Source organism: Dermacentor variabilis, chromosome 7, assembly GCF_050947875.1.
Source record: "Dermacentor variabilis isolate Ectoservices chromosome 7, ASM5094787v1, whole genome shotgun sequence".
In the NCBI taxonomy this organism is placed as follows: domain Eukaryota; kingdom Metazoa; phylum Arthropoda; class Arachnida; order Ixodida; family Ixodidae; genus Dermacentor; species Dermacentor variabilis.
This window is the reverse complement of record NC_134574.1, coordinates 126,326,727-126,349,936: the sequence shown is the minus strand read 5'-3', so window position 1 is coordinate 126,349,936 and position 23,210 is coordinate 126,326,727. Positions and strand designations below refer to the sequence as shown.

The 23,210-nt window shown below is 43.9% G+C and overlaps 1 protein-coding gene across 1 annotated transcript; it reads right to left on the bottom strand.

Annotated features, from left to right (window-relative positions):
- Positions 1–5,658: 5,658 nt before the first annotated feature.
- Positions 5,659–22,865, bottom strand: LOC142587879 (maleylacetoacetate isomerase-like). Its single transcript, XM_075699200.1, has 7 exons — positions 22,718–22,865; positions 22,585–22,636; positions 22,175–22,242; positions 14,784–14,864; positions 11,738–11,815; positions 10,252–10,378; positions 5,659–9,162 (listed from the first exon to the last, which is right to left on the bottom strand). The coding sequence occupies exons 1-7, from the start codon at positions 22,724–22,726 to the stop codon at positions 8,897–8,899; spliced, it is 681 nt and encodes a 226-aa protein (XP_075555315.1). The 5' UTR covers positions 22,727–22,865; the 3' UTR covers positions 5,659–8,896.
- Positions 22,866–23,210: the final 345 nt, after the last annotated feature.

Below are 23,210 nucleotides of genomic sequence, written 5' to 3'. Positions count from 1 at the left end.
CTTGCGGCGGTAGGGCCATCTTTTGTCGCTTACAAAAAACGGTTTGTGGTTGACGTGGCCTCCAAGATTTAAAGGGAACGACTGTAAAATCTTGGAGGCCACGTTTTGCGTGCTGCAAGTCGCAGTACGTCATCGATGTGGCGCCAGATTTGAATCCCGGACGTTCGCACTCCGAAACGTACGTAAGGAATCTGGGCAGCATTTGTTTCTGCGCGCTACATTTTGAGCGCCACGTGAATTGGTTTATATATATATATATATAACCTGCGGCAAGTTGCTTTTTCATCCACTTTAATTTCCTTTAATTTATCGTTTCATTACTTCCTTTATTAAGCACAAGTAATTTCTCCTATGTTGTCCTTGGTGTCAGTGTTTGTCGGCTTCCTATGATATGACTAATAAAAATCGGGCCCCTCGGTTAACCCCCTTTCTTCTCGTTGATATATATATATATATATATATATATATATATATATATATATATATATATATATATATATATATATATATATATATTGCTCTACAAGGCATTTGATATACCCTATGAACGCAACATTTCTTTGTCTTTGCGTTAATTGGTTCTGATCAATTTTTCCATCCTGAAGCTTATACAAACATGGACAACAAAGAGCACAGTGCCCATGTGAGTACACAGCAGTGATTTTCCTTGCGATGTACACTCGTCAATTTTAAAAAGGAGACTGATCGACTTATGCGTGTGGTGTGTTTACATCCAAACGCGACGCCAATAGATCTGAAAAAAAAAGAAAAACGTATCCTAAATGTATTTAAAGCTCGCAGAAATGTTGTTTATCGCGGCCCTTATATTGAACGTAAGGTTTTTGACAAAGAATGGAAAGCCATCAATTCGCTTAATAAGATCTGTCATTGAAGTATGTCGTGGGGGGCTCCTGTAGCAGGCCAAGCAATCCATAGCTCAGAGGGGTGAGCATAGCCTTACCACAATTCTACGGAGGCACTAGCACATAATCCGACCAGGCGGGTACGAAATGGCCACTGGCAGATCCAAGAGGCGAGGATGGAGAGTGTTCTGCCTCCCCCCCCCCCCCATCACACACACAAACTTCCATGGCAAGCCGGAACTTCTGCTCTGACGAATTCGAGCGGCCATTAAGCGGGCATTAACATTCCATATAAGACCCCTTGAGGCTGCCCATGCGTACGTCCCTGGCTAATGACTTCGAAATGTTTCAGAGGGTATTTCTGCTACGAGTTAGAAAGTAGTTCATTAAGACAGTGGCCAGCCTCCTTTCCTGGCTGAACCGAACTGCTGGCACCACGCCAGTGCGGCTTGATATAGATTGAATGCATGGATGCTATAAGCGTCCCCTTTGGAACGAAAAGGTGGGTTGTGCCACGAAGCTCTCGTACCAAACTTTCTGAACCCCTATCGGGAACGTTGTTTTTGTGCGCCTCCGTTGTTCGTCGTTTGCCTACTTTTCTTCCACCAATCTTCGAGTCGCTTCTTACTAATCTCTATTGCGGACATCTTTACTTTTCCCCTGCTCTCGCTGAACCCAAGTGCTTCATGGAGGCCAGATGTGCCCAAATCGACCGCTCGGCAGATATCTTCACATTCCAATAAAACATGCTCCATCGTTTATCTAGCCGGCCACGGCGGCCGCATATCGATGGCGGTGAAATGCGAGAACACCCGTGTACTTAGATTTAGGTGCATGTTAAAGGACCCCAGGTGGTCTAAATTTCCGGAGTACCCCACTATGGTGCCTCATAATCAGAAAGTGGTTTTGGCACTTAAAACCCCATAATTTCATTCTTTTATCGCTTACATAGCTTAATTTACCGCAGCAAGCACATGCTTCCTCTTCATTAGTATATCTCGCTTTATAAGTGCGTGTTCTAAGGCATCCTGATCTCGCGTCGAAAATAATGAGCTTCCCTTTGAGTTATCATAACGTGTTTCTTTCCTGATTTCGTTTTTTCCTCTTAAGTCGTTACTCATGGCAGGTTTCTTTTCCATTGCCGTCACCCATGAGATTATCTCAGCTTCTCTGACTTTCTGCTTGACGTTATTTGTTGCTGTGCTGCTCACCCTACAGGCTGCATACTTGCTGGTAAGCTTCCTAGTTCTTTTCCTCCACTATGAATCAATGTTTTTTTTTCTTCTGTACAAATACCTCAACACTCTCCCAGCCCATTTACTTTATTCTATATTCCTCAGTCGTTCTTAATAATCCATTTTACTGTATAGCTTCCCTTACTTCAAAACTTGTCCAGCCCATATCACCCTACACAGCTTCATTTGTAGTCTTCCCGTGAGCGCCCAATGCGAGGCGTCCCACTGACCTTTGTTTGCCATCGAGACCTGATTGTAGTCCTGATTTGAAGCAAACAACCGCATTTCCAAATGTAAGTCCTGGAACCATTACACCTTTGTATATACCCCGGAGCACCTCGTAGATATATTGTATCCCCATAGCGCTCCGTGTTTCATTGTGGCCGCATTTCTCTTCCCCTTTACTGTGATTGTTGCTTCCTGTGTTTCCATATATATACTGCCTTCGTTTATTCATTTCAAGGTATTTATATTCTTTTACTGCAGGTATTTCCTGGCCCTGTGTTGCCACTGTCTGTTCACTGTTTTCATTGTATACCATAATACCTCATTTTCTAACGCTAAATTTCAACCCTAAGTTCTCGCTTTCCAGTCCACATATATCAGCCAGATGTTACAAATCACTTTGCTTCTTAGCTAGCAACACAATGTTGCCCGCATAAAATAAACCTGGAAGCTGTTGCTCCACTACTGTGCCCGCCTGTTTGTATGAGAGATTAAACCCGACATTACTTCCTTCTAGTGCCATCTCCGTCCGCAACATGTACATCATAAACAGCATTGAGGATAAAGGGCACACCTGCCTCCCTTGGGAAGGGCATCCCTTCCCATTCAACGCAAATGGTATTTTGTAGGTAAATCTCTCTCAAAAGCTGTAGACAATCGTCGAAGCTTTCCCCTTCCAGAATATCCCAAAAACTGTTGCGGTCTACGTTGTCATACGCTCCTGTAATGTCTAAAAAGGCGACATACAACGGTCTGCTTTCTACTATTGATATTTCAATACACTGAGTAAGAACAAATAAGTTATGCAAACGCCTACCTGTTCTGAAGCCATCATGAAGTTCTCCCAAATGTCATTATTCTCTGCCCATGCTTTGCAGCTTTAATTTGATTGCCTGCATTGCTGACCTGTATATTTCCGATGTAATGGTCAACGAGTGAATTCTATATTTCCCCCCCTCAGCTTTATAAATTTAATTCATTCTAATTTGTCGCCAACTGTCTGGTATTCGTCTATCTTTTAATGTTTTTTCCATTGCTTTCATCTGAGTTTCCTTACTTCTTGGTAGTTCATTAATCAGCCTAACGGGAACCTCATCTAGCCCCGTGGCTGTGCGCTTAGGAATTTTCTCTTCGGCTTTCTTCCAGTTGAAATTTGCCAGCACCAGCTCCTTTTCCACCTGGTTCTCTTTAATGTTGTTTTTTTTCTTCAAGTACAACCTCGTCATTTCCTTGGAAAGATTCGGCTGCTATTTTTCGGATGTAATTTATAGCCGCCTTCCCCTCCAGTTTGTTTCCATCGTCGTCTAGGATACGTTGTATTGTTGTTGACCTCCTGCCTAATAATTTTATGTGGTTCCAGAAAATTCTAGGTGCGGCCTTCTTTTTCTCACGTATTTCTGACAACCATCGTTCACTTTCACCTTTTATCTTTGCTTGCACCAGTATTTTAACCGTAGATTTTTTTTCTCCCGGTATATTTCTCATTTACATGGCTACTTCATCATGCAGCAACTGCGCTTTTTTTGCCTCCCTGTGCTCTCAGGATGCTTTGTCGTTCGGCGATCGCTTCTCGTGTCTCCGTGTTCCACCAGCTTTTCGGTTTCTTTTTTTTTTCCTTTCCGACGAACATGTTGTTCCTCTTTCCGCATTTCTGTCGTTATCACACTTAGAAGTTCACCATATTCCCACTCTTTACTTGGCCATTTGCCAAGTTCTTCCTCGACTCTTGTGGCTATATTTGCTTTCTGTTCAGCGTTCGAATATGGACTGGCCACATAGCGAGTGGCCGCGCGAACGGCTCGTTGATGCTGCCCCTCTTCCTCGCGCCAGCGAATGTCCGCGATCGTCGTGTGAGATACGGTCAAGTTTGCCAGTGCACGCGTGACACCACGCTTGTTAATTTAGTTGGTAGGCGAATACAGAGTGACATAAGTTTATACGGCCCATAAAACTAGCATGCTTGCTTCGTACAGTCGCCTATTAATTTGCTACAGCAATCGATGCTTCGTAGCGAACGTGAACCATGCGCACGTGGTGATGATGGACTGTGCGATGAAGAATATCGGCTTTTCGATGGAAGTTTGCCACTTTTGTTGAGCTGCGGTAAAGTGTGCGGCGAAAAACAGCCACCACATCGGCTTATCTTTCCGTAGGGAAACGAACCACATTATGTGGGCGTGAACGCGCGCGCGCGTGTGTGTGTACGTGTGTACTACATGATTAGCGATACATCTGTGGACGCGTGTTCCGTGTAATAAAGCTAGTCGTAGTAACCAGGTGCCCATAGAACTTCAGGTCCCGTAGTATTTAAACAGGTGAGAAAGAATGACACACGATTAGTGGGCGCACGTATCTCGGTACCGTCGCCGCTGGGTGCAAAAAAGAAAAAAGAAAAATACAAGCGTTCGTTTGAGCGCAATTTATCGACTGAAAGGTACAACTATAAATGAGGTCTTAGCATATTTTGGCTACAGCCGAAGCTGCGTGTATACATTTCACCACGGAGAATGCACAAGAAGCAAACCACAGAAATTACCGCGTTTTAACGCAGATTTCATGGGTCGTAAAGGGGCCCAAAACCACTTATTATCTAAGTCGGGAAACGCATTTGAAGTTCCCTTAAGTTACATCGGAAGTACTTTGCCGCAGAAAAAAAGTTCTTCAATGCGTTCAGTAGAAGAGGAGTTATTGGCAATTAAATGCACCGTTCGCGGTGCTTCCTCTGCGTTTTCAATGATTTGCACTCCGAAGTTCAATAAGGCACTTGCGCTAGGCGGAGGACCTACAAGGATGAGTATGTATGCTGTGCTAACGGTACCGCCACCTAGCGGCCACTGCCACTCAGGCCTCAAACAGCAGCCAGGAAAGGACTTTGTCTTTCAGTATCCGCATAACGGATTTATGATGTCTCGTATATTCGAATAACAATCCGAAGCTATCACGTCTGCGGCTTGTGTGTAATTTGTACTTTACGTATTTTCTGACGCAATTTACTTTTAAACATTCATTTAGTTCAGTAATTAATGCACTGGCGCTTGGCGGAGGGCCTTGAAGAATGAGGATGTATGCTGCACTTCCGCACAGATGCGTGCGATAGGTGTTATGTGGCGTGCGTGCGTGACGTATACGTGGTGGTGGCACTTGTGTAATGTTGTCTAACGTCGGCCACAGCTTCGCTGTATATCCACTTTCACAGGGTGGAATGAAGGCGGGTTTATTGCTGTACTTACCTTTTGCGGCACTAACCTTACGCTGGGATGATGCACATAAACATGCAAAGGTTGGTCATTACAAAAGTTGAGAGCAGCAAAGGGAGGCAAGAGACACAGCGAAGCTACTATGCAATAGATTATGTATTTATGCACGAATTCGCTTTGCACATTGTCATGACACTGACTAATGATTGAAATTAAATTATGGCGTTTAACATCACTAAGCTGCACAGTGTCTTATGGGGAACACTGTAAGAAAAGGTTCCGGATTAACTTTGACCACCTGGGGTTTCTTATCGTGTTCCTAAAGCACGGTAACACGTGCTTTTGCATTTCATCCATATCGGAATTTAGGCGCCTCCACTGCGTACGACGGCTCCACTGAGCTACCTTGAGGGGTATGGCCAATAGTTATAGGTGAAGTTCCTCTTGTATATTGTTTAACTCTTCAGTGTATATGGGGTGCAAGTTGCTACCTTCACGACAATGCAACACAAGTATTCGTCCGAAACCAGTCGGGTAAGCGAAACATCATTACAGCACCTTGAAAATTTGGATCTTCTGTGATAAAATGTTAGCTTTCGAAGAGCAATAAATTTTTGTGGCTGTTTGAACTACGGAAGCGGCACTTTGGTAGGAAACCACTACATGCTGACTTAAGAGAACCATATGCACTCTTAGCGTTGTTGTGACGGTAAAACAGGGGACGATTATACTTCCTAAACACAGTTCGTAGCTGCTGCCACTTAGAAAAGAAGCGTTATGGCGGAATTACGATCGCGGCAGTTGATATACAAGCAGCGCACTCATGCAGAGAGAACAAGTAACATGAACGCTTTTTGCCAACCAGCGCCCACTTCGAAGGTGTGGCAGGTGGGAGGGGCACTCGCAGTGACGTCACGCTGTTTCCAGACACAAAGAGGTCTATTGCGCCCGCAGTATCGTAGAAGTTTTGTTGCGTCGCGGTGACTCCGTCTGGAGCACCGGAGACTGTATAATGACGGTACGATCACGAATGCATGGCGACGACGCAATGACGACGATGGCATGGCAACAGCGGCATCGTCACGATTGGATAACGACAGCAGGATTACGATGGAACGACGTCGACGGAACGACGATTAAGGCGGTTTGACGACGAGGACATAACAATGGGATGACGATTCTCAAAGAATGACAATGACCAGAGGACAGCGCGACGACGGCGGCATGACAACTACGGCCTGACAACGATAGTACGACAACGGCATGACACCGAATGCATATGACGCCGCAGTTATGACTATGGTGTGATGACGGTGACATGATCGCGATCGAATGACGAAATCATATATGATTACGATTGACGAAATGAAGAAATGACATGCTTTTTTTTTTGTAATGGCCACAATGAAAAGACGATTCTGGAATGATGACGATGGTATGAGCCTGTACGACGACATCGCGATGATCACGGCATGACAACGAGAGCGGGACGAGAGTCGGACGACGAAGCGGGGATGACGACGACAGAACAAACACGACGGCATCGCAGGGGCAGTACGCGACAATGAATGCAAGCTAAACATTTCGACAGAATTGCCTGTCTGGTTGGGAAATTGATTAGGACTTTGAGACTGACTCTCCTGACTCTCTCTGAAGAGGGAGCCGAATAGGCTCCGATACGTCGGACTAATACAATTCACTTATTTGGTTGGAATCAGTCTCAGAGTCCTAAGATGATGTCTGCATAAGAGCGATGGTATGAAAACGGCAATGGTGCATCGCTCGGCGCACTATGGCGGACGCGTCTGCGCCAATGTGTCCTCGTCGTCTGTGCACTAGTGTGTATTCGAGAACTGTTAGCATGATAGTTCAACCAGCACGAAAATGATGGGCGCAGTAGACGGATTTGTCAAAAGTTAATCTTTCTGGCTTCGAACAAGTTTGCGACTTCACATTTCCATCATCTTTCACAAATTACCGCATTGCAGATACAAGAATTCGCTATGATTGAGCATGGGCGCAGAGATACGCAGAGACTCGTCATCTTGCCGTGTTTAGAAAATTGACTGCTCGCAAATAGGAGACAGAGCATAAGAAATATTGCCACAAATAAGCCACAAGCACGACGATGCGACACATCTATTCACTACCCATGATTCCTATGGTAGCTGAATGGTTGCAGCACCAGGAATTCCCTTCATAGTAATTTTTGCAGGAAACACTATAACCACGAATACCTGTTTCCTGCACAGAATCAAGCACAAGCGAAAGCCTTTACACCTGTTAGCTTCAGCTTGCTTCCAGTGCAACTGGCAGATATATGGAACAGTCCAGTGTACAATTCATGGCAGCGCCCATCGTGCTTCTTACAAAAATATCCATAGTTTGTAGTCGTGCGCGAATAGTGATTTGAGAGGCCGAATCGAATACCAATCTAATAGTTCCAGAAGCAAATCGAATGGAATACTTTTCGAATAGTTTTCGAATAATAAATAGCTCCCATCACAGTTAATATAAAACGATGATGACATCTAAGTGTTATTAAATTTAAGAAGTTTCGGTCATTACATAATACGCTGGGAAGCGTTTCTTTTAAAAGCACAGATGAATGACCATTTGGAGCATCAGGAGCAAACAATTAGTTTCTTCGTATGCGCAGGGCCCTTCAGAGAGGGCGAATGACCGCTGTACGATCTGTAAAGTATGCACATTTAAGTGACGTAGCCTATTATACTACGCAAGTTCTCGTGTTTTATGTGTCTATACTACGCCCGCGGGGGTCAAAATTTATCGTACTTTTGCGCTAATTTTATGTTTATTTCGGTGCAGTTCGTCTTTTGAGATATCCCAAACTTATACGAAAAGTATTCGCATTTACTAATAGATCCCATTCGATTCGAAGAGCCATTCGAATGAGAAACTATTCGACTTGTTGTTCGAATATTCCCACACACCTAACAGTTTCCGAATGTTGTGTTGCCACGTGCAGCAGCTTTGAGAATGAGATGATTAGGTTGCTGGCCTGTCTATCACCGTGGTAGTTTTGCTAGACCAGAAAATGACCATTGCAACTGAACTGTTGCATTCAGTGAAGGATACGTATCACCATTTTCGGAACTGAGATATCCCGTTTATGAAATCTCAGACGCAAGTTTATACACGTTTTCTCTGCTAGTACTTCGCTTAACTCGCAGGTTCGTTCCGGCTCAGCTTTGAACTCTTCCGCATATTCCTCCCATAATCAGGGTCTACCAAACAAGTTTTGGGAAGTTATATGGAGATGAAGCGTCCACAACCAAGAATTCAAGAAACCTCTCTAAACAATGCTAACGTAATTTCGCCAAAATATAGACTTCGACATGGTCATTATGTAGTGTTATTGCTCCTCAGGGCCCTTGAATATGTTGATTGTGTTGGGCACTCCCGTTGGAGGGGTGTCTGGCTGACACGACGCATCAGCTTTCTTGACAAGCGGGTGCTGCTGAAGCTCCTCGTAAATGCGGCGAACCGTTGGGAAGGGTGTCATGTCCACACCATAGCGGTATGCGTTGCACGCTTGAGGTACCAGGCAGGCATCCGCAAATGTCACCTCATCTCCAAAGCAGTATCTGCCGGCCGTCTCTGCAAAGATGGCTTCCAGGGCTGCAAGTTTTTAATGAATTGACCCTGAGTTTGGTTTACACAGAGAGTATGCTAAATAAGTCAAGAGAAAAACTTAAGAAATTTGCTTATTCCATAATCTTGAATGTTCGTGAAATGCAACACCTACGTAGGAGATGAGTTCAAGAAACAAAATCTAAAAAAATTGCCTGAAAGGAATAACATCTGCGAACTGCACGGTGGGTGATGAGGGACACCATATTGGATGAAGTGTCAAGATTAAATTTGACCACCTGAGATTACTTATGCGCGCCTGAACGTAAGTACGCAAGCGGTTTTGCATTTTACCCCCCTAAAAATGCAGCCACTTTGCGTTAAAATCAAACCTGCACTCTCTGTCTAAGCAGCGCAACCCTAGCCACTGAAACTTTACAGCGGGTAAGGAAAAAGGAGTAAAAAGAGAGCGAGATGTCAACTATTGCAGCTCGTACAGATGCTCTGGCTGTCGAATACGAGTGAATCAGACAGACAGTTGTGGTCGTTGGCTCAGGGACGTTATGCCTGCCAGGCTAATGCTGCAATTCCTCTGTGAGGAGGGACGCCATGTTTTTATTGAAATAAACATTTATGCCACCGGGCAAGCTTGGCAAAATATTTTTTGCCACTTCATCGCCACTTTATCAATCATTCAACCCTCTTAACTTTAGCACGAGATGCAGATTCCTTCGAAAATAGCAACAATTTCTCTGACAGAGCTAAATATTCAACTACTATCACGTTTACTGGGAACACAAAAGACTCAGAACGACTCCTCATTCAATTGGACTCTGAGGATGCTGATGGTGCTTGTTTTGGGGAATGCAGGAAAGTGGACACTTCTTACAGTGGTCTGCGCAAAGCTTAGCATTTGATCTGCATGCAACTCCTCTTTGGGTGCTCGTGTGCATAATAGTACGCACAAAAATAGTGAATCAGAAGCAGAAGCACTGATGAAAATTAATTTTCACCTGAAGGGAATGTTGCCATTTTTTATATCAATCTTCATGTTGTAAAAACATGGCGCGCACTGATATATAATATCTGGCCACAGACCGCAGCATTCCCAGTTTACTTACAGTTTTTCTCACTCACCTGTGAAGCCACGTGTGATGTTCCGGTCGGCCCACTTCTTCCATTCCACTTTGCCGAGAAGAGGTATCAGGATGATGCTCTGCAGGGGCTGGACTCCCGAAACGAGAAGTTCCACCACCTCACGACACTGCAGGAAAAGTAAATGCACTACTGCTTAACTAAGGCATACAACTTGTGCTAAAACACCTATGAAGGGTGCTAATTCGACCTGCTCGTTGAGAAAACAACGTACAAACCGAGTGAACGATGCATACAGTTGCAAGCGAAAGTTGAGAGGTAAATGGTGCTGTAAAAATATTATTCGCACTCTTGGCAGCTCCTGACGTAATTCATCCAGATGGGCATATATGAAAGTAGTCCATCCTGATAGATAGAAACTGAACAGGGCACGCCCAGAAGCCGTGAAAACCCATGACGTCACAGAAAGCTGGTGCGGCAACTTCAACTTGCGTCTGTCCTGGACTATCGCACCTCCTTTCAAGGTATGAGTGGCTTTTATGGCACTGTAAAAGCATAATTTACAAATACTCTTGAACACACTTTTCTGTTTGCTGTTCTTTTAATGTAACTTGTCTTTTAATTTTAACTTCAGCAGTACTGAAACTACTGACAGGGCGAAACGGCATGAACTGCACAAGAAAGATACACGAACAAGCGCTTGTCTGTCTAACTTTCTTGTGTAGTTCGTGCCGTTTCGCGCTGTTAGTAGTTTCGATATGCAATACCAACGAGTCCTACGTACCGTCTTTTTCAGCAGTATGCCATTTGTAGTTGCGGATATTGCATCTATGAAAGACTACCTTTTCCTTGTGGTATGACGGACAGCATGTTTGGTGGTTGTGACAAGAATATTGAACATATCGTGTACCACTCCATGCTTTCGACTGCCAAAGGCACTCCCTCCATGGTACTCCAACACTATTGTGCGGCAGAGTGCTAAACGAAGGTAAGATATTGGAACCATAATGTTGAGCGTCATTATCGCAGAAAGCTTTACAGCTGCTTTACTAGTTGAAAATGACCAGACTGTTCAACTGCTTTTGAATGTGGTGTGAACACTGTTGTGTGTGTGCATGTATCACACAGCCCATACTTTTCCTTTTCCCTTGGCCATAGAAATAATACCGTGTTTCTTTTTCTCCAGAAACACGGCAGCAATTGTATCTTGACTAAACAGGCCGCAATGCAGTAAACTTGGCCTTAGGAAACCTTGTCACTACTGCCTTCAGTTATTTCTTCATTGCTTCTAGCAGCGAAATCAAAGATTTGTCAAAGGCAGAGTAATACATGGCAAGCAGTATCTCTTACATAAGTGAGTAAACAAAACACGACATGCAACGACACTTCATGCATATGCCTTCTTCACACAATTTCAGTTAAATTTCACTGGTCTGGCATGATGAGCCACATATGAAAACACACGAAAAATGCGCCTAATTTTGAGACACAGCAATCAACAAGGTTGTCCCTGCAGTTGGACATTCACCTTTGCTCTCTGGTAGGGATCTGCGGGCAGCATCCTTGGCTCAGGGTATTTCTCTTCCAAGTACTCCATAATGGCCACCTGCGCACAACACATCGATAGCTTATGCAACACTCCTTATACGTGACACTACAGAAAGCGTCGCTAAATCAGCTGTTTACACTCGTTAGGTATCCTTTCAAGGCTAATTTTTTTCTTCATATAGTGAGAGAGTTCTTCTTCAAATGCTCTCTTTAAAGGGGCCCTGAACCACGCCTCGGGATTGGTGAAGAAACAGTCCACAGATGGCATACGCTGCGGTTAACACTTCAGCTAAATTTTACAGTCGTGCACAACGCATAGACCTCGCAAGCGGAACGCAAAGTCAGCTTTGTCTTAAACCCTCTATTTTCAACAGGAGCCTACTACTCACTCTTTCCTAGACGCTTTACTTCGTAATATAGCAGATTCCCATATGCTGCTGCTATTGCATCGCCAATAGCTGACAATAATCAAGAAGGGTGTTTGGATCAGTGCGCTTGTTCATAATGTTACTATGCACGTATTTTGACGCAGTTTAATAAACAGGTTAAAATAAGCAAAATCTGCTTTTGAATTTTGATAATGATTACGTACTTCGGGAAGCAGCCGACTATCGTCTGCTCACGCTTGGCCACGGCCGCCCGCGTAGGAATGAAGCTTTGGCCACCCTGCTCATCGGCGTCGCAGCTTTCCAGTCTCGCTAATTTCGATTAGTTTTCAGCACTCAACTAACCTCGAACCATAAGAGACTTACCATAAGGTCTGACCATAAGGACCATAAGGTCTGACCACACACACGCTTGCCAGCGCCCACTCACTCCTGGCCGCACCTGGTTAGGCACCTTAGCGGGCTCCGCTTCGTAATGAGCTACTTATAGCTTTTTGCAGCAAAGTATTTCTGAAATGGTGTCATTTACCTTCTAATGCATTTCTTGAGTGCGACAGAAAGTGGTTCAGGGACCCTTTAAATGTAATCTGCGTCTCAACCATTCTTTAATCTTTGTAAAATCTTCTAGCAGTTTTCGCTTTTCACGTTACCGTTTTTCTGTCACCTCTGCTCAATCACTTACTTCTGCAATAGCTTACGCAGAAGATCCCAACACGTACAGTCGCAAGACGTGGCAGCTTCTCCTGTAAATCACTGCTATAACGCCCTACACACCATAAGTAAGTTTGTGCTCTTCTGTCATTCACTCTGTGCTACTGTGTAAACCGTCGAATGAAAAAAGATTTGCGTGAACGAGGCACTACTTCAGTAGTTCTAATTGATGGTCCTTTTGTAAGTTTCGCAAGTTAGAAAGTCTGGTTGATGAGTTGCCATCTAAGTTATTTGACAATGATTGAATTGTAGTGTGGCGGTGTTTAGACATGCCTGTGATTGGCCCCTAGTGGTCTTGACGCCGTCCGTCTTAATAGCTCATTGAAGCATTTGATATACGCCAGAGGGCTTGCCTACAATTGCATTCACAGTTTCATACACTACCAATGCCGGATGAGGACTACTTAACAGAATTAAATCGCCAATTTCTGCGAGTGAATGGTGTTCGCGACATTTTCCGAAGTAAAAAAACTTCGGCATCTTTTCTGTGCCTTGACGAGTAATGTATAGGTAGTTTTGAAGACAAGTCCCACTATAAGAACTTTCTGATATAGTGAACGCATTTTGTGCAATGAAGGTGTTCATTGTATCTGGGTTCGAATAGGAGGGCCTGCTGTGCGGACTTATGCAAAGTGTCCCGCATTCCAACTTGACCCAGTTGGGACGGCTAAATGCCCCGGCTTTGGCTGTTTCCTTCTACTGCATTAAAAAAAAATTATAGGGTTTTACGTGCCAAATCCACTTTCTGATTATGAGGCACGCCGTAGTGGGGGCCTCTGGAAATTTTGACCACCTGGGGTTCTTTAACGTGCGCCTAAATCTAGCTACACGGGTGTTTTCGCCCTCATCGAAATGCGGCCGCCGTAGCCGGGATTCGATCCCGCGACCTCGTGCTCAGCAGCCTAACACCATAGCCACTGAGCAACCACGGCGGGTCCTCCTACTGCATGGATAACAATAAATCGACCATATTTCTTTATACAATGCCTTTCTTGCACGTTCTTCTTCTCTTTTGTTTTCTGTTGAAATGTCATAAACATAAAGGCGCTTTCGTCGTTGCAGTTCCAGTTCTCGTGGAGGCCCTAAACACTGACAGTACATCTCTGTCCATATTGGTAGATGCGTTAGCCAGACAAATATGCTGCACCTTTCTTGTAGGAAATTGCGAAATAGTAGGACAAAAATATTTGTTCAGCTTTGCTGCACGTCAACGTTAATTTGCTAGACTTTGCCGGCTCCTGCCACTTAAAACATAGGGCGTCTCTATAATTCCATTCTAGGATTTCACCAACATACAAAGCCTTTTTTTGTCAAGTCGTCACCACAATTTCCTGCCTAACGTATCTTTCGCTTAAGAGCTGCCTTGTCAGACATATCTTCTTGGTCCAAGTAGCACTAACCTAAAAACTAGCACAGAATACAAAAGTAATTGACTTAGCACAGTTAGAATAAACAACTATTGCATTTATGAGATAAATGCGTACATTTCACCAGCAGTACAGAACATGAAGGATGAAACTTGCAGTACACCGTTTCACACACCACCTGATAATGTATGCAATATACAATGTAAAACAAACATAACAAAATTAGAAAGCAGGACGTGGCTTGATTTGCTAATGATGCTAGGGCTTAGTTATGCAACACAAATGGTTTGGACAGACAGCAGTGTTAGCTAAACAACCAATTAGTTTAATTAGGGCTTAAAGTTCGGCTAATCGTTGAACAAGTAATGCACCACAATTTCAAGCCGTGAACAAGCTTAGAGAAGAAATCAGGCAGACAGAATTCAGCTGCATCTTTCCTTTCTTTCCGATTTCGTTGTTACACTTTTTTCGCCGCTGGAGTTCATGGTGCAAATTCATTCACGAAGCGAAAGTTTGCTTAACTATGCATGGCTCCAGCAAAGATTGACATGTGCAGCCTTACCGATTGGCTGATGGGCTTTCCGTCGACAAGCAAAACAGGAACTTGGCCCATTGGGTTCAACGCTTTGAATTTCGCAGTTTCCTGCAAGAGAGGGAGGGCAACATGTGATCATAACTGTGACAGCATCTAGCTTCTATAAGAGTAGCATTTGACAGAGCTCAAGCAGGCTGTATGGAGCTCACTGGCTCCATTTCCGACGATGTAATATCTCTGTAAACTTGGTCTTCTTTTCTCGGGAAGCATGGCGGAGGCCTTAAAGATAATGCTGCGTACAGTTTCCAAGGAGGCTGATGTGTTGCAGCAATAAGGTTCTTAACACAGTAAGTAACACAGTAACGCAGTAACACAGGTTCTTTGCTGTAAGGTATCCACATCCTACTCGAAGACACCTTCATTATGTCCAATACATGGTATAAGCATATATTCGTTACATGCTTATATTGGCAAGAAACATTTTAGATTTACGTATTTCATTGTATCCGATAATTCGTTGTGACAATACTACTTTAACAGGGCTGCAATAAATGATAGTTCACCTTCCGTAACATTTCTTATCTGCAAGTGTTCGACTTCAGTTTACGGCGGATGGGCAATCCAATCGCAGCATTACAAAAGCAAAGCAATTTGACTTGGGTTTTTTAATGCAATAGCATTATATGCCTGAGTTCGCGGAAATCCGGCGTTGGCGTGACCAAAACATTGCACCAAAAATGGCCGACGGCGCAAAGAGTAAAACCACGTCAAGAAATACTCGGATTGACGTCAACCCGACATCGTGTCTCCTTTCTTATGATGATGATGATGACGATGATGATGATCGACCTCTGTCATGGCTCGCACCCACTAAGAGTGCTACGCCAAGAATCGGGCATCAGGAAGTAGCTAAAAGAAATTATTTGAAAACGAGAAATGCGAAATAAAAGAAAAAATAACAAAAGGAGATGTTGCAATAACTAGATTAGTATGCTAGCGAGCAGCCAGGCTAACTGCATGGAAAGTGAATCTTAGAAGAGGCTACAATCAAGGACAGAATTAATTTCAGTAAAGAATTCTGAGAAACCAATTCAGGTGAAACGAATGCAGATCTGATATGTAATATAAATATAAAAATTTTAGAAGACGCTTAAGCTTCGCCTTTAAGAGTGAAACGCGAGTACATTCAGATTCCCGAGTACTCCTCACGCTTCCTGGGAACTGCACCTTATGTATCGTAATGTTTACCGGGAAACGCTGGCAGCGAACGCTATGCACGGAGAGAGCTTTGTGTGTGTGTGTGTGCGTGTGTGTGTGTGTGTTTGTGTGTGTGTGTGTGTGTGTGTTTGTGTGTGTGTGTGTGTGTGTGTGTGCGTGCGTGCGTGCGTGCGTGCGTGCGTGCCTGTGTGTTTCCACGTAACGCTATCATGTCTGTAGGTTGTGTGTAAGTCGTACACTACGATTTTTCTACGTATTTTACCTTGATAAATTCAATTAGTTCGGTAACTTTCTTGCGTAACATGGAGAGCCTAGCTGCATGGTTGGGTAGGCGTGGTTTGAAATTGTTTTTTGCCGAAACGACGTCCGTCGCTAGGCGCGGAACGCCGGATGCGGTACGCCGACGCCGGATTTTCTGCGACATGAGGCCTTTAATGCTATCGCATTAATAATTAGCAGGGTAACCGTTTTGTTTCAGTTAAATAATCAAATGCTGCGACACAAACGTCTCTGTGACTATAGCCTAGTTTCGAGGCCCCATATGACAATAATACTGGTATGCTTAATCTTAATCCGATTTTGTAGAGTGAAGCTTCGAGTAATAGCTTTCTCTGGTGTGAATACCGTGTGCATGATAAAAAAAGTAGCGGTCTATTGATTCAATTTCCCTACACTCGTGCCAAAGAGGGGACATCGTCAGACCAGCTCTATGTAAATAAAAAGAAATTCAAACTCTGGGATACGACAGCGTATTCTGGGCTATGTAACTTCCCATTGCCGAGGGGACACCGCTGTTCATTCTAGCAAAAAACCGAGATGCTGAAAGTATGGAGATGGGTATCAGCGATAGTTTGCATAAATCATTTTGCGAACAAAATTTTCTGTATCTCGATGCAGTGACGGGTAGTTGTATCCAGTAAAACAGGAATCAAAGGTTCAACTAAAGGAGTTCTTGCTAATAAATTTGCCATTCAGTTTAAGTACAAACCGCGGTGGCCAGGAACCTACAGCAAATAATTTTTTATAAACTTGTAAGCGCTACATTTTGGAACACACGTAAGATAGCTGTATTCATTGCCGTGGAAAGCGACGAAGATATCAATAGAGAATCTGTAACTACTACAGCTGACGATTGGTTAGCGGGAGGTTTCCGCAGCGCTAGAACAATCGCCAATAACTTATCTATGAAAATAGACGTGTGATCTGGAAGGCGAATAGAAAAGCACAAACAAAGAGAAGGAGAGAAAATTCGCATTCCAGCCTTTTCTTCGGAAAGTGAAGCTTCAGTGGTTGCTGTATTGCTTGTTTCCAAGTGAAAAACGTAATCTTGTAATTGGTCATTTAAATATTGGTATGGTCTTAGTTTAGCATTTCAGGGGAAAATATTGTCAAATTCTATCCGGAGGCTTGCCTTGGATTGATTTCTTGGTTGAATACGTTGAATTTGCACATTCATTGTTGGCTGTTCCTGTACGAATACGATCTGAGGGGTGTGCAGTCGCGACCAATGTTTGCAAAAAGAAATGAACTTGCTTCATTAATGAAAACATACATTATTCTTCTTTGAGGAGAATCGTAAATTTTTAGGTACGTTTGGACTGTAAGGATTCTGAATCTACTTTTTAAACACGGTATTCGGGCTTCCATATGGAGAACGGTGTTTCCAACAAGCATTGGGAGTCCAAGGCACAATCACAGAGCTTCCCATTCAAGTAAAACCAGAGTGAATTTTAGAAGCTGGGCTGCCGGAAAACAAGACACACCCAACTTCCGTGATGGGTCGCACATGCATTTTATATATTATAGTTAATGTATGTCTTCGCAGCCCATATACCGTCAGTTACTGATCTTACGCAATCGGCCCACGACACGAGTTGCCTTAGATGCGACTTTTTCCATGTGGATTCTCCAGTCTAGTGTCCCGTCATACGTGATTCCCAGGTACGTATTCAAGAAAATACACATGGAGAATGAACTCTTGACCATACATAAGCGAAATGCGAATTTCATGCGAAGTGCACTTTTATGACGTCCAGAGATATAGGTATATTATACCTACAAGTTTCAAGGGTGCATAAGTAGTTTTGTAGCGATTGATAAAGTCAATGTGGACATCACTCAATGCGAAAAAAAGAGATGTCTTCGCATATTCAATGAAACAGGAGATGACACTGGCCCTTGTGGCACTCCGTGTTTCTGCTTACACCCGGACGATGAAGACCCGCTATAAATAAGTAAATAAATACTAAATAGGTATGGTGGAACTAGTGAAGTGAATCCTATCTTCTAGTCCCTTTCCAATATTTTCCAGTAATTCGGATTATTCGCGTGGCGAAAGGACAGAAGAGTCATCATTTGCTGGAACCACAATCATCTTTCGAGAGCGTAAGAATCTAAAAACGGCTTATTTGTTCTTAGAAGATTTAGAATACTTATAATTTTTATCACAGCTATACTAACTTCACCTGGACCTCGCGCTAAAGAAGCCAGAGAGCGAACAACAGCCGCCAATTTTTGTAATGTGACTTCCCTAAATTCTTTAGAATTAATGGTTTGAATAGGTGCGGTGGAACTATTCAAGTAAATCTATCTTGTAGCTCATTTCCAATATTTTCCAATAAATTGGACAATTCACGTGGCGAAAGGACAAAAGAGCCAATATTTCCTGGAACCAGAATTATCTTTTGAGAGCGTAAAAATCTAAAAAGGGCTTTTTTGTTTTTAGATTTAGACAGATAAGTTAACTTATACACAGCATACACATCTTTGGCTTTATCTGTCGTACGCTTGAAAGGTGCAGCAGCAAATTACCGATTACTATAATAGTTTGGACATTGATTGCAAGAAGGTTTCTTGCAGGCAGCTTTTTGTTTTCGCTGAGCCCACGTTCATATTGAATTCCACCACGGACTGAAGGATTTACCTGTGTTGGAGTTTAAATTAAAAGCTGCATTCTTCAAGGAACGTTTTAAAACTGCACAGATACTCATAGCCCTAACATCATCTTGCATATTCGCACGTGAAAGCATCGTAGACTTCAAGTCCTTTTGAAATTTGTAGTAATTTACAAACGGGTTATTTTCGCATTCTGACATAAATCAGGAAGAAATCAGTCTCCAAAATAATAGGAATGTGGTCGCTGTTTTCAGCACAGTTTATGGTATTCCACGAGGGTATAGTTACAGACGAGATGTTAAAAAGTGAGATATATGGCTGATTGAGACTGGCTGCGAACAAGCGCATAGCAGCTTTTGAATTTAGACATGAAAGATTATTATCAAGAGTCCAAGATCACCCTTGATGGTCTGCGGGTCACTGTCGTCATCGTCTTTTATCCCGTACTAACGATCCTTCAACACGAAATGGGACCGATGCCCTCTGCATATCCATTTCTTGGCCAACTGCTCATAGTGGGTTTCCACACAAGTGACAGGAAACAACACCAACAATGACACCCTCGACGCCAAACCACGAGTATCTAAAATGAGGTGTACGACAGCCAACATGTCTCAAAAGGAACGCCGTGGAAATTGCAATGTGCACAACGACGTGCGGATGAATACCTAAGCGAAGACATTTCCCCAAAGCGATTACAGTGCTTTCGCGTTTCCACACGAGAACAGCCTCAAGCATCTCTGGGAATTTTCTTTTCTTTTTTAGACAGGGAGCCAAAATAACGTGTAGTTCTGACAATTTTGACTTCCTCTTAGATGGTGGACCAATTGCTCCAAAAGGCGGTAGTTCCGGCTTTGATACCGTTTTTGATTCCCGGAACATGGACAAAATTTTTCGCAAACTGCAAAGCTTTTTTGCTTACAAACCTGTATGGCTTTTTTTTTTTTGTAGCTTCATGCAACTTTAAAGTGAGTGACAATTTCCGCTTTCATTTTACTTCCTGTGAATATATGCCTTCTTTTGCCAGGACTTTTCATAACCATTTTAGATTCTATCAAACTAATTCTCCCAACTTTCACCAAGCATATGCATACGTTGTTCTGTGAAACAAAATTGACATTCTTTTTCACCTCATACAAGGCTTGATCCCATTGAGAGGCCAACGCATTCTTTAGCTGATGTAATCCTGACTCAGTTGCTGACCCTGCTGTCTGTCACAATGAGTCTCCCTAATATGGCATGTTTCTTTCGAAGAAGTGTATGACATTGCATAACCAGAGGTGCCGCAATCAAACATGTTTTCACACACAAACCTCCTGCAAAGGGACATAACATGTTGCAGACGTAGTAGAAATGAACAAAAAAAGAAGAGAAAGAACAATAGCACTGCCGGATCAAACGTCAAAGATATGAGACAGCAACCTGGGTGCAACAAAACTCTTTTATTATTCCACACACACCTCTTTTCAAGCGAAGCTTGTATTGGTTCACAAGTGCCGTTGTCGTGGTCGCGCAAAAGAAAAAAAAAAGAAAACAGTTGCTCCCAGAGCAGAGCAGCTGCGGGAAAAGGCGCTTCGATCGGTTGACAGCTGCGCCGGTGCCGGAGCGTGGTTAGCAAGGATTCAAGCTGCATGTGCGCGCGCTCACAGCACGCGGCAACCAATCAGAGCCGTTTGTTTCCGCGTGGAGGAAAAGGGCAGGAAACGGTATAGCGCGCGCTGCGCCGGCTTCGTTTCCGTTCAATTCAGTCTCGGAAAACGGAGGGGGCGGCCACGCGTTGTGCGTTCCCCCGAGGAACGGGCAGCGTTCGACGAGTGGCGGCGAGAACTCGCCCACGAAAGGGCTTGCCGTCGACGCGCCGATCAAGCCGCTAGCGCCACCCGAGCCGAGGCAATCCGACAGCAACGAGAAAAAGATGCCGAGCTGAGTGAGCGCGAGGCCGAAGCAATCCGGCACCGTTACCCGTGGGTTACTTAACCGTGACATATGCACGCAGGACAAGCTTCGCTTACCCCCATTTTCTAGTAGGGGAAGAGTTGGTCATTTTTTTTATGTAAGCCCCATGTGGCGTCAGAGGCTTCATTGCACACCTAGATAATACTCTAGCTCACATTGTTGTTGCTGAACGAATGATAATCAAGGGCGTATTCTCCATTGCATACGTTTTGTGTTTTGTTCAAATAAAACGCACATATTTTTTATCGGTAGCTTCTGTGTTCAACGCTTTTTGTGTGCTTTGCCTAAATATGCAACTTTAAGGAGTCACAAACTGCATTTCAAATCGAGCACAGCCGGCCGTTGCATCGTGTTCTAGCAAATATTCGCCTATTATTAGTACTGTACGAAATCTCAGCTTTCCATTGTGATACCACTTAGATGCGAAATCAATGCGACTCTTGAAAAGGTAGTCACGACAGGGAGTCGTCAACGTGGCATCTCTTTTGCCAAGAACAACAAGATAAGCACCAGTACATTTTTGTTAGATTGAAGTAATTGCTGTTAGTAGTGCTTCTTTATGTTTCTGAAGAAATCTTGCCCTTCCCATGGGTGCCTTTCACACAGGTGACAAAGTGTAAAGCACACCTGCGCCTCCTTGTGAAAAATCGTGACTCTGTCAAGCCCCGCCTCCCCCCCCCCCCCCCTCCCGATCAACAGACGTGCTTGATAGCATTGTTGCTCCCCTCGAGCACACGCCCACGTGGCTCCGAGAAAAAACTTCAGTGATAAACTTGGCCTGTTCAAGTGCCCAAACATATAGTATTGCTCGGGTCCATAAACAGCGTGATATACATAGCCACAAAAGTGTTCGTTTCTTATCTCGTACAGTCTCAAGAGTACTTAATCACTCAAGACTGCTAAAAAGGGTTGTTTGCGAGCAGGGTGTACGAGTAAGAAGCTATTGTTGTCTAACGTACCTGAGCATGCGAAACAGTTCCTGGCAGGGCTGTGGACAATCGGTGACTGTCTCTTTTGCACGTATTGACCACCAGCCATTTTTTTAAAGAGCGATACCTATGGTAAGTGATCAAGCATGTACTCCAGTTGCTCCCGAGGCAATAAAAAGCGTTTCTTTTTTTCTGTGTTAGAGCGCAAACTTGATTATATTCTTTATTCATCTGCACAAGCAATTATATCTATCATGTTCGCTTATATAGCGATTCATTTTCTTTTGTAAACGACAAATTTTCTAAATTGATCTCTTACGCCTAGAGAGAGCTAGGTCTCTCTGCAAAGCTCCCCGGAACTAAATTTGTGAAGCATTTTACAGGGCGCGCGCATTTTGCTCCCAGGATTTCTTCACATACCTGCTCACCACCAGTGGGCTGTAAGTCCACTGCCCGAAATTCGAAGTCAATCTTCTTCACTTCCAAGACTGCAAGAAACATACGCATGATTACTTAAACATTGTTATTATTTATATATGCATTCGTCAATACTAAAAATTGGAGCCGCGGTATGCGTGCCACGCCCATGTTGTGATGCCACGCCTACGATGCAGTAACAAACAACAGTTTCATAGGAAACACATCTGACTCTCTGCTGGGCAGGGTTTGCCAGTCTATAGCTCTGTTCTGATGAATACATCGAGGCAGATTTCCTTGCAGTTAACACCATTGGCTCTTTTCAGTGCGTCACACGCGCAATGCGGCCCTTCGTCGCCGTACAGGAAACGTTTCGAGGACACTACAGTAATCAGAGGAAACGTAAAACTCACCGATGCGAACGCGCCAGGTGCAGGAACTGAGAAAGCTGGACAGGAGAACCGGCTGTAATGCATAGTTTTTCATTAGTTAATTACTGGTCGCTTCATCCCCTCGAACTCTGATCAACGTACGCTTTGAGCTCACCTTCGACATGGCGGGTTCTTTTCAGCCGAGACGCGTACACAGCCACGAAGCTCAATCAGCAAAAGTTCGCAGCTAACTGCAACTGGGCTAGTTCGCTCGCCAACCACTTGCCGTCTGCTTGTCTGGACTCAGGTGACTCTGTGCACGATGGTGGTTTTTGTTTTGGCTGTCGCTTGCTGCAGAAGGGCCATCTGATTTCGCTCAGAAAAACAAAAGTAACGGTCTGCAGTCGTCAAGGCCTCCGAGATAACACAGGAGCACTTGTGCCATTCTAGAGGACATGTTTTGCGCGCCGCACGTCACAGAACGCCATGGATGTGATCTGGCGCCAGGTTTTAATCTCCGGACGTTCGCGCTTCAAAACGCGCATTAATATATCTGTGCAGAATCGGTTTCTGCGCACTACATTTTGAATGCGTGAATTGGCAGACATGTATACAGGGTGTCCCAGCTAGCTTTAGCCAGAGTTTAAGAATATGCAAATGCCACCATA

Excerpts from the sequence above, each read along its gene's own strand:
- LOC142587879 (XM_075699200.1), bottom strand. Across the intron at positions 22,243-22,584 it reads CACCTGGCGCGTTCGCATCG|TCTTGGAAGTGAAGAAGATT; the intron begins GTGAGTTTTACG and ends TGTTTCTTGCAG. Across the intron at positions 14,865-22,174 it reads AGCCCACTGGTGGTGAGCAG|GAAACTGCGAAATTCAAAGC; the intron begins GTATGTGAAGAA and ends CCTCTCTTGCAG.